The sequence below is a fragment of the Nestor notabilis genome, unplaced genomic scaffold, assembly GCF_000696875.1.
Source record: "Nestor notabilis isolate BGI_N333 unplaced genomic scaffold, ASM69687v1 scaffold35522, whole genome shotgun sequence".
Classification (NCBI taxonomy): domain Eukaryota; kingdom Metazoa; phylum Chordata; class Aves; order Psittaciformes; family Psittacidae; genus Nestor; species Nestor notabilis.
In genome coordinates, this window is record NW_009920349.1 from 1 (window position 1) to 12,752 (window position 12,752).

The following is a 12,752-nucleotide window of genomic DNA, read 5'->3' on the forward strand; positions in this document are numbered from 1 at the left end:
TTGTCTCTAAATTGGAGAGACATTAATTTGACAGATGGACCACTCAAGTGGATAAAGAACTGGCTGGATTGCCGCACGCAAAGAGTTGTGGTCAACGGTTCAATGTCCACTTGGAGACCAGTAACGAGTGGTGTCCCTCAGGGATCAGTGTTGGGACCTGTGTTGTTCAACATTTTTGTTGGTGACATGGACAGTGGAATTGAGTGTGCCCTCAGCAAGTTTGCCGACGACACCAAGCTGTGTGGCTCCGTTTCTACACTGGAGGGAAGGGATGCCATCCAGAGGGACCTGGACACTCTTGTGAGGTGGGCCGATGCCAACCTCATGAAGTTTAACCAAGACAAGTGCAAGGTCCTGCACCTAGGTCAGCACAACCCCAGGCACAGCTACAGGCTGGGTGGAGAAGAGATTCAAAGCAGCCCTGCAGAGAAGGACTTGGGGGTGGTGATTGATGAGAAACTCGACATGAGCAGGCAGTGTGCGCTTGCAGCCCAGAAAGCCAACCGTATCCTGGGCTGTATCAAAATGCTCCAACCCTGGCGGTGTTCAAGGCCAGACTGGACACAGCCTTGGGCGACACAGTTTAGAGTGTGGTGTCCCTGCTCATGGCAGGGGGGTTGGAACTAGATGATCTTAAGGTCCTTTCCAACCCTAAGTATCCTATGATTCTATGAGGGGAAAATAAAGAAACGAATAATACTGCAGAGGGGTCTGACATTATGAAGGGAGGAAGTTGACACATACAAAAAGAACTCCACAGACTTCAGCTTTTGCCATTTCCTTTTAAAGTATCATCTGTTCTTATGTCTCGAAGACAGAAGACTAGTATTTATTCAATGAAAACAGCTGGCTTACCATTACACCTGTACTTGATACAAAACCTTCTATGTTTAACAGATTTCCTCCTTTATTTTCCAAAAAAGTTTGAGAATTTCATTAATTTTCTAGAAGCTTGAGGTATCCCTTGCTCACAGCAAGGCAGAGCAGAGTACCCCTGTGTACTCTTTCCTCCTTTTCATTCAATCTTGTTATTTTATTACACTACTTACTCTGGGCATCACATTACCAACTCATCTGAAAATCCATACAAATTACTATAAATGCTGCTGTAAATATAGCTCGTCCATAATACTGAAAAACTCTAAGATAGTCATAGGAACTCAGATTAGGAGACCCATAGCATATGAGACTGAAAGAACAAGGTAAAGGAAGACAGGATGCTATGGTCCTCCCTCCAAAAAAACACAGACATCATAAGCACCAAAGCAGGTATTACAGCACTGGCCTGAGCTTTCCTTAAAGTTCTCACACCAAGTTGGCCAGAAGTCATTTGACCTGTGAAATCTCAGCCACAGTTTAGGCAATACGGCTGCAGTATGTTTAGGACAAATAGGTTATTGCTAATAGACAAAGTGATTATTAAATAGCTAATTCTTTTTGTGTCTATAACTACAATACATCAGTTTCTTCCTCTTCCAGCTTCCCGATTACTCTAAAACCGAGAAATAATGTAATTGAGTGAGCTTAAAAGATACCCCAACCCTAATACCCTGTGACTACAATCACAGCAAGTCTAACACGAAAAAGAAATGAGAGTAATCTGAATGCTAGCATTTCAACAATTTCACAACTTCAGAAAGAGTAATGTTGATAGCAATGCTAGTTGAATGAGCTAGTTATTTGAAAAACTATAGATCAAAAGGCAAACACTATGTCCACCCTTCAGGTAGGGGGCAAAATCCTGCTGAAATTAGTTATCCTTCAACAGTGGTTTTATAGCTGACACAAGGTTACTACATGAAACTACAATGACCTGTGCAAAAAACAGTTGTCAACCCAGAAACAATCAGGAAGAACTTTCCCAACAATACTAGATGGAAGAACCAGTCACAGTTGTATGCAACCGCCAAAGGGAACAGCAGGTGAAAAACAAGAGCTAACAAAGCCTTTTTAAAGTAGTGTAGTAACCAGCTGCAACAGCAAAGCAACTGAGATTTGGCAATGCAAAACCAAGCAAACCTGCACTGCCTCAGCTGTGCAAAGCTGATAGCACTCTTCCTCTCAAAATGCATTAAAATTGAAATCCAACACATGAACAGATCACTTATTGCACTATACATATAATATATATATTCTTATTTTGACATTAAAAGGCAGTACATTTTAATAACTCAGACACTGACTAATGGTTTAAAAAAACTGCAGTAATTTAAACTCAGATGACTTCTAAGAAGTATCTAATGGACAGACATAAAATGCAGACATCTGACATCTGCTTTTCTTCCTGAAAGGGTAGCAAAGAAAGATATCTTGGAGGTATGCAAGCAAATGCATATTAGCATGTTACTGGTGAAAATGGGTAAATAAGCAAAACATTTTGCTCACTTAAAACTCTTCTTGTTATTTAGATAAATTATTCTTTACTTCATACTTCATAGCTTTGCCATGCAGAATCCAGCTGAGAACAGTTCTGAATTTCTTATATGGAAGAGAAGGATTAAGAAAAGCTACTCTGAACGACACTAAAAGCAGAGACAGACAACGAAGACAGTGCTAATTGCTAAAGACTGTCAAAATGCTAAGTGATGTGATGCAAGCAATCCATATTCAAGTCTAGTCTGAGTGGCAGGATCTATAAACCTTAACACTGCATCTTCAGCACCCAAGGCAAATGGCTCTGCCAAAACAGATGCTTATTCTCAGGTGACAGGCTGCCAGTTTTAACTAGAGATCTTGTAATTCAATAAAAATTCAATGGAATAAATACATTCTTAAAATTATTTTGGACAAAAATATCTGTCCTCTTCCAACCCAGGCCCTACTCAGCCCACAAGTGGCTCTATTTCAGCAGCACATAATACGATTCCATGTAGAGATATTTAACACACAGTAATCCTTCAAAAAGAAGTAGTGGAATCTCTCTCACCTACTTGAAAATCTTGGGTTTAGACATATTTGAAATTAGAAAATAAATATCAAATACTGAAGGTTACAAAAAGATTTTTTTAAAACATACTTGTAGCAGCTGTTCAATGTCTTGTTTTTCCAGGTAAGAACGAGTAACAACCCGTCCATCAAAGTCTACTTCTGCCTTGAATCTCACTTTGTTCATTCCCAGGTCTGTGGCTTTAACATCATGAATTGCTCTGAAACACATAATTTTTAAAGAAAATTTAGAACAACATAAAACAAACAACTAGCTAGTTTGACTTCTGATGTTAACAACATTGTCACAGTACAATTCTGTAATTTTAAAAGGCCACTGCCTTTGACTAACATATCCTCATTTTGCCACCACACATTTATATTAAGTACTGATTTATATTTAACTAGTTATACAACTTCCATAGGTGTCTGCTATACCAACACATGTATAAATGGCTTGCTTCAATAAAAGACATACTACAAAAAAGCACCACAGATTTAGAACTAGACTAATGGTGTTATAAAAAAATCCCACAATAGAAAGTGATAACTTCCTTATTCTGAGGTAAACTTAAAGTTCAACTTACTCGTTACTGCACAGTAGCTTTTGTGCATATACATATATAACGGTCCTCAAGCACCCTCAATTTTGAGGTAAGGGACAATACCGTAAGATACTGAAAGCACACTTTGCAATTATGGAAGTGTTTTTTCCTAGATAGCTACAATTTGTGAAGGCATAACCTTTTGGAGAATTTTCTATGCAAAGTTAAATTTTATTTAAGTTATGGATATTGTGTTTGGAACTCACTTTTGATCGTACTGAACTATTGGTCGCAACTAATTACAAGGCAGCTGTTAGTAAAGGCTGAAAATATATTTATTTAAAGGTTCCTAATAGATATTAGAACATGAATGTTTCAGCGTGTTTATATTTTGGTCCTTTGAAAACTTCTGGTTTTCTATAGCATAGTTTTGTTCCAATTTGTTAGGTAAACTCTATGAGGTATGAATGTAGATAATAAACAAAGCACACAATTTTTTCAGCAATAGTAAGACATGAAGCAAACTCAGGACCCAGATTATTATGGTGAATTTCAACAGTGGAATAAATATAAAATAAAATCATAAAATGCCATCTTTTTTTTTCCCTAATTAGATTAATATAAACTTAAATTTATCTTTAAAGCCAAGTAGAATTTAAAATTGCCACTGCAGAATAAGTTTCTACCTTTTTCCATCAAGGCCAGAAAAAAAGCAGATACTAAAATATAGGATATAAATCACAAAGAAGTTTCCTTTTTTTTTTTTTTTTATTCTTCCTTCTGCCATTTCCAATGCTAAACAAGTATCTGGGGTCAACTACAAAATATTCCAAAGACTTTGGGGTTTATGAGCAGAAAAATGCAATCACTGCAATTTTTAAAATTCTAACAAAAAATTTAGATTCACCAATAAAGCTCACTTAATGGAAAGTACTACACTTCCCCTCCTCCCCAATTCATTTTACTAAGTTGTGCAATTTCACAGCATCTTTAAATTTAGTATGCCCTTTGTCTTAAGCAAATTTACTCTTCCTGACTCATCTGAATGTTTATAAATCAGAACTAAGTAGACAGGCAGTGCAGAAAGAAAGCAGAAGGCATAGATTTTAGAAGTAGCCTGATAGAATGAACAGCTGACAAAGAACAGGATGCAGAAATTTAAGATGAACAGTCAGAGGAAATGTTTATGGAATATTTCTGGCAATACTCCAGGTGAAGGAGGGGTAAGCACATCAAAAAAAAATAGAACATAACCTAAATATAGAGAAACACACAAAAAAATACATCTTAGCAAATATTTAAGCAGATTAAAAGAACTGCTATAGTTTACTGGCAGCAATAAAGAATTTCCATCTCCAATCAAATTTACACAGCTATTCCTGTGGGAAGCTACCATATCAAAACAGTATTAACTGGAATAACCTAACTGGCATCAAACGACCTCCTCACACAAGAGGGTATTTAAGATAACAAATGTGCTTCAATTAGGGTTATATGAAGAGAATGTGAATCCATGTGATTCAAAAATGCTGAAGATATATCAAGTGCCTATCAGAGCTAAGCAAGAAGATAACAAGAGATATTTGAGATTCTCATTAAGCAGCAACCTGATAAAATTCAGTGGAATGATGCATATTCTGTAGATGTGAAGTAAAAAGTCTACCTTACTGCTTATAACCTGTCCAGGAAAGATAAGACAGTGAGTCAGGAGGAGAAAAAAAAAAATCACTAATAATTAAAAAATACAAATGTGTGCGCTACAAAGCTTGCTTATGGAAGCTTCTGGATGGCCAGTAGGCACAAACTAGGGAAAAGACGAAGTTTCACATGAAAGAAAAATTTGTCAGAGGACATCAAGTTACTGGGTTTGAGCCATCAGTTGTAATTATTTTTTTTTACCTCCTCCAAACCAGAATGACAGGTTTTCCAGCACAACAGTAGCACAATTACCCAATAGTTGTTACAATGAAGTAAAAATTAAAGATGAAACTGTCACTAAGAATCATTTACGTCTAGATATCTGCCATTATATTGCATAAGAACAGAATCAGGACAGTCTGTACCACATCATGTGTTTTATTTCACAGTTCTGAAAACCTCATCTCCTACACTTCAGTTGAGCTGAACACAGGAAATATTTAGGTAACAAAGATTTCAATGAGAGTGAAGAACGGAATGTTTGTATAATAAAAACCAAAATCAAGTAATTTTCCAGCTGAGAACAACTCTAACTAAAAGCCCATTCTGGGTAACAAATGAAATAAGGCCTGAAAGTAGTAGCAAAATGAAAAAGGAAAGAAATAGCCATGAGCCTAAAGAAGAAATTATGAAATCCAGCAAAATTATAGGAGAAGCATAAAAAAAAGCATTGTGCATAATTTAAAAAGAAAAAAAGTTAGTTTGTAAGTATAGCAAAACCAGAAAACAAACCTTCTACTAGACGGAAATGGTAAAGTTATTACTGATGATACAGAACAGGCAGAATCATTGTTTCTTGACCAAAAAGGAAAAACATATATTACTACAACAAAGCATTTCCCCATTAGTGGCACAGAAGCATACTGCATATTTAAATGGAAAAAAAATTGCTAATAATTCAGCAGGCTCAGAAACTCGCATTCAAGAGTAAAAAGAACCAAGAGTAACTGTGAAGGCAAATTAATTTTTCATCCTGCAATAATGATGAGATTGGGGTTGGTTTTTTTTAAAAGTAGATTAAAAACACTGTGCCAAAATTTAAGAACCTCAAATGAGGCAACCCATGTAACTAAAGACAACTTCATCTGATAACCCAAGGAAAAATAGTGAGAAGGGTGGGGGAAAAACTATACATTATGAGCATTAATTCCAGTCACAAAGGTTTTAGGGAATGCAGGTATTTTCAAACAACTCAATAAAAAAGGGGAAAAAAAAAATGGAGAAGAGAAATCCGAAAAGCAAGACTTAGCTGGGTGGAGGGAATCAACATCAGATTATTTTTTCAGTAGTACAGCAGTTAATATTGCCTATTAAATACTTTGTAATTAGCAGCGGAACATGATAGTATTCCAGCAGTAGCTTGCCTGGACAAGTTAAGTGGTGCTGATGGAGACACAAGAGGGGGCAGAAATCAGAGCCTCTGGATCCTTTAGTCAATTTGGAACTAAATACCTTCTGATGAATAATGAATGATTCCCTAATATATCCCCTTCGTGTCTGGAAAACACACCTGAAAATCAAGACTGCAAACCCTCAATGAATGAACAAGGAAGACCTGTTTTGGGAAGCAGCAACAGTAAAAAAGGATTGCATTGAGAACTCATATATAGTTTGATAGCTGAAAACTCTGAAACACTGAAATAAAAAGAGCAAATACTAGTCACGGCTTTAGAAGCAGGCCAGTGCTCATGAATTTCTTCTTTTACATTTGGTGTCAGTAGGAAAACTGTAAAGGTAGGACATACACAACTTCATTTAAGTAAAGCTTAAATACTCAAGAAAATGCTGAAACTCTCACAAGCCCAAAGCTGTGTCGATGAAAATGTATGAGTAGCTGTTTGAAGACATATTTGATGCTAAAAGACTTCTTAATTTCACAGGAAAAAACTGAAAACAAACCAAAAAAGCTATCTAACCAAAGCAGGGGAGGGGAAGGTTAGACTTTTCCCCATATTATGTCATGTTACAAGCATGGGTAATACACTTTAACATCTCTGAGAATCCTGGTATCAAGACTGGGTGTCTTATTAGAAGATGTAAGTTAACCAAGGTCAAAATATTAGACTTGTTACAAGAAGAACTTGGTCAAAGACAAAATGTGTGCTAAAAGAAATCAAAGCAGATAATGTAATGGAACTAAGAAAAAGATCACTCAAGACAAAGTGCATACAGAAGGTCCTGCAAACAGCACTGTAAGAAGTACTTAAACATGTTTCAGCTTCTAACCTTGAGAAACAGTTTCTTACCAAGTCTTCACTTTTATTCTTTGTTCCTTTTAAAAATTGTTACTTCTTGTTTAGGATAAAAAAAAAAAAAAAAAAAAAAAAAGTTTACAGCAAGGAGGAGATAAACTAAGATTTCTCTCTTGAGAAGTTACAGCCATCTACAAAATGGAATATAATATAAACTGGTGCTTGGATAGAAGCAATTTTATGATTCCAGCTGGAGACAAGCAAAAGCCACCTGTGCACTTTGGAAAAAAGAACTACAGAAGTTGTGTACAAAAAAACCATGTTAACTCACCTACTCTAACACAGCACTGTTGACACATGCTCCACCATTCAGACTAATCCAGGGCCACCACAGAGTTTAGTTACTGACATGTGAAAATTCTAACACAATTCTACTCCAAAATAAGAATCTTGTTTAGCTTCTGGAACGAAAGACATGTCATTCAGACCAGTTGCTTGCAACTGAGATGATGCAGCACTTAAGTCCCTTTCAAGTATTCTCATGTTAACTAATGGGCTCGGGATTTTTGTCTCCAGAGCTTAGTAAAGACTACAAATAAAATAAAAAAAAAAAAATAAATAAAAAAGCACTAAAATATTCCAGCTGATTTATACAGAAATATATGCCTGAATAATGACTAAGAAGAAAACAAAAAGGGGTTTGCTTCTAAATCAGGGTCAATAGGATTTAAGCTAAAATAGCTCCTTAAAAACCATTTAAACGAGATTTCAGAATTACAATGAATTATAAGTTTATTGCACTACAAACTCTGGATTTCCAAAGAAGAGAAATTAACATTGAGTTCATTCTGTAAGCATCTAACATGCAGAATCTATCGTAGTGTAATTCTACTGCAGCACTGCCAACTGCTACAGAATTCCAGACACTAAATATTAACAGTAACAGAATTTGAATATTTAAGCGCTCATAAACTATAAAAGCAATAGTACGGTATCATTTATGTGCTTGCATTTCATCATTTGAAAATAGTTTCAAGTTTGTGATGGTTTTCTCATTAAGTCACTGTCAGCTCCTGTAATTTTATGTAACTGTTAGGACATCATTTGCAATTTTATTTCAGCTGTGGAACATCTGAGGGGTATGAGTATTTACTTCGTGAAATTTTTAGCACAGAAATAGAAGTTAGTATTAATTAAAATTCTAAAATCTCAATACAGAAGAATCCACCCTAAAAATAATCGATCTCAAGTGCTTGAACTACTTTTTCCAAATGTCATTTTCTTGCTTTTTGTTGTTCTTAGTATTGATGCAGCTGTAAAGACTCTTACCTTACTACAGCATCACTTTCCAGTAACTCAGTGAGCCGCTGCAGTTGTTCAGGTTGAATGGATCGTCCTAGCAGGGCTTCAGTGTTAGTGTAGATGAGAAATGCTGACACACTTCCTAACAAGGTTCCAACACCTAGAGACCCCACACTGTCATAATAAGGGTTTCCTAAACAACACAATGTCAAATTAATTTCACAGAGCATTTCTAAAACATAGCAGATAATTCAGATTTCACATTAAAGAGAGTACACAGTTTGAGATTTTTTTTTTTTTGGTTGGTTGGTTTTGCTTTTTGGTGGGATTTGTTTTAGATTTTGCAGTGTGTTTTTTGTTTCCTTGTTAGTTTTAGTGTACTGGCAATTCTATCTTCCTGAGGAACAAAATGAAGCTGGGGAAAAAAAAAACTTATCTTAAGATAAAGTCTCAACTCCCTCCTGTTCCTTAGCCACTCCTGAAGGGCTAATAAACAGAGTAAATTCTTGTAAACTATTTGGGCTTCTGTGTATAGCTTTACCTCATATTAATATAAAATTATATACGCCTTAACACAGGTAGTAGCATAAAAGTTTGTATTCTTTTACCAGTAACTCGAAAACTTAAAAGTGTTAACCATTTCTGGAATACTGTACTTATTATATAAGTTTTAAACATGTATTCATATTCATACTTATAGAAACAGTAATGTATAATGGTTTTTTTTTAAGTTTATGAAAGAGACTAGAAATGGAATAAAAAACCCCTGAGTTCTATATAAAAAAAAAAATGAAACTTGCAATCAATTCATTAGAAGCCACAAAGAAAGAAAATGACCATATTTATTTTTTAAAAAATTGAAAAGACAGTACTTAAAAAGGGACAAATAAACAAACTTCCCTCTTTATAAAGCTTAACTGTGCAGCAAAGCCATACTTTGAATCAGTTGCCATACAGATCATCCCACCTCCATGAGTTGCTTTTGCTACACTGTTTAGGAACAGCTATTGTAATCTGAAGATAACACCAATACCACTACATAACAAAAGGGAGGAAGGAACTACTTCCTTAAATCCTCCTCACATACACATGCACATCACTGAATGAGGAAGCTCAGATATGTAATCCCATCACATCACAGTGATTTACATAACTGATTACAATAAATATACCTTTAGTAAAAAAATACCTTCATTTGTAATACAAAGTAGCTCAAAAGGAAGTTAGACCCATCTACATGTACTCTTTCAAGCTTAACCTCTTCAACATAGACATACACAAAAAAAAAAAACCAAAAAACAAAAAACAACGAGCTTTTATTTCATCTTAAATATTTTCCAACTCAAACTACTAGAAATCTGATCAGAGGAGGTATAAACCTCCAGAAGCTTACACAGTACGAGCATCAGAAAAAAAGTAGACATGTATTTAAGTCAACCAATATAAACTAAATGCTCTGTGTTCATATCATGCACAGGGGTAAATTCACGTCCTGATTGCCTCAGCTTGAGGCAGAATTTTACCTGTTAAAGAAGTCAGACCCATACAGGTAGCAGCTATGGCCACACTCAGAACTGCTGCAGCATCCTCCAGTAACACCACATTTGTACTAGGATCATGACTCTGTACAACTGTGTATACAACAACAACAACAACAAAAAAAATACATTGCTTTGAAATGCTTAGCTTTACTACATTATGCACAGTACTTAAACTATGCTAACATCAGCAACTTAAAAGAAGAATTTCCTTAAGCATGTAGGTGTAAACCGAACTTTCGCATAGGCACGCACTTCTGAAAGCATTCATAAATGCAGAGAAAAAGCCCTATGCCAATTATCGAAGCTTCTCCATAATGTCTGAAAAACTTAAAGGGGTATTTATCCTGAAAAATGCAAGTAGTTTAGTAAAAGTATTTAAGTAGTGTTATTTTAATCAACAGGTTTTCACCCAATTTGTAAAATGTATTTGTTACTAGAATAGAAAAGAGATCAATAAAGCAGGGGGAAAGGGAAAAGGAATACAGTGAAAACTGTTTCTATCATTATCCAAATAGTGGTAAATAGATTCTGTTTTAAATAACGGCATACCTTACTGCTATAACGACACATACCATATTGATAAAATGACAGACCCTTGGCTCGAGCACTCCTGCGAATTTCATTTATAGCAACAAGAAGGGTAGCTGAAACAACACCGAAGTAGTTGCTTAAAATGGTTAGAGGCAAAGACTTGCTTCCATTTTGAAAAGAGTGAACTTTTCTTTATAAATAGCAAGAGACCATCAAAAAAGCTCCGATGAGTGATACTTTGAATCACTAAAAAACATAGAATTACCTTCTTCTCTACATGCACATCTCCCGTAAAAATTGGAACTGTTACATTCACTGACAGTTTAATACCTCAAAGACATTCCACGTATACTTTTCAAATTATGTTATTCAACTTATTACATAGAGAGATAATAAAGTTTTCCCACTTTTTTTTTGTTTGTTTACAACACAAGTATTTGCAGCAGAGCTCAAAACTTTACTATGAAAGCAAGAACCAATTATTACTGCAATTACATTATACTCTTAGAGATTATGAATACTTAAATAGAAATAATCCTTGAAATCGCATACCTCCTTCAGATACCAATGACCCTGCTAAAATGCAGTATGCCTGTATGGAAAAAAAAGTCTCAATTATTATGTTATACGCATATTTGTACAGATCTCTTCACCACTAATTATCCAAACACAGCATTTCAGAACCCCATTACCCACTGTGCTGTGTAGTTGCCCCTAAACACAAGGCAGCCAATATTTGAATTATGCAATATATCGCAAAATAGGAAAGGAGGACCTCTTGGGATGTGTGAAGGGAAGACACAAGGTTTAAAGAATAGCTAATTTTGCTGTAAGATCAGCTACAGCTTAACAGGATTTTTTTCTTAAAACACATTCCCATTAAGAATGGTTTGAGTTAATTGTGTTGGGATTCAAACAGACTCGGGAAGTGAATTTCAGACTGTGCCATTACTTTCTATTAAGTCACCAGCATTAGATGCAATATCAAACAAGATTAGCTTACCCAGAGAAGAGATTCTATAGGGTGAGGGTGGAGTAAACCTATGATCCCGTGATACCAAGAAAGTCCTGCACCCATCATGAAAATGCCCACTCCACTAATCAGGGAGGCAATATAGCGCATGTTTGTGAAACCATACCTAGATGAAAACAAACAAAGCAATTTAGGAAAATAAGATTCTGTATATCTGCAAGCACATATATATGTTCTCTCCATTAAGTTTTATACATCTTAAGTTGTTACCATCATATGATCGGGCATCTATTTAAGATAAAGCTGTTAAATTCAACCTAACCCAAGGAAAAAGATGACACCTGGCAAAGGATAGCTAGTACACACAACGACATTAAGCATAGATATTTTTCTAATTCTTTTTTAAACAAGCTATTTACACAGCTGTATTGGTTCTTATGCAGAGATTGAGGATTTTACTACCAAAAAAACCAAACATACTTCTACATTTTACAGAAATGTTACTTCTAAATGAAAACTTAAGCCTTATAGGCAGCCAGTCTACCTATTTTATAATGCTAATTTAAAGGAAATAAAATTTGTGACATCTTTAAGCAGTTCAGCTAACTGCAGACATTCAACACTTTCAGCTCTTAAGAGCAGCTAAAGCAATACTAAAAGTGTACCTTTATTTGTTTTTTATAGTATTGACTGCTACTACAAATAGTATATTTCTCTAGCACCATTTGAAAAACAATAGCACAAAGACAACATTGAGGAAGAACGAAAAAAGTGAAATGGGGGAAGGAGATAAAATGAGTATTTAGACAAATTTAAGATTAAAATATTTTTCAGATTACCTGATGCTCTTTATGAAGTTTAAGAAAGAAAAAACAATTCTGTAAATGAGATGTATTTTCAACTAGTGCTTACAGTATTAATGACTTGCCCAACAATGTGAAGTGTAAAGGAGGTCAACACCAAGAAAATATCAGAATGTGTAGCTTCTAACTTCCATGAAGCTGTAAGAGTTTACCAATGTCCACGTGGAGACCAGTAACGAGTG

General features: G+C 35.3%; 1 protein-coding gene across 1 annotated transcript; it reads right to left on the bottom strand.

The window, feature by feature from the left end:
• Positions 1–3,016: 3,016 nt before the first annotated feature.
• On the bottom strand, positions 3,017–11,873 carry LOC104402680 (zinc transporter 9-like; the record flags this gene model as incomplete). Its single annotated transcript, XM_010010626.1, has 6 exons — positions 3,017–3,146; positions 8,690–8,855; positions 10,186–10,293; positions 10,776–10,847; positions 11,287–11,326; positions 11,738–11,873. Coding segments are annotated over 6 exons (652 nt in total), but the record flags the coding sequence as incomplete, so codon positions are not given.
• Positions 11,874–12,752: the final 879 nt, after the last annotated feature.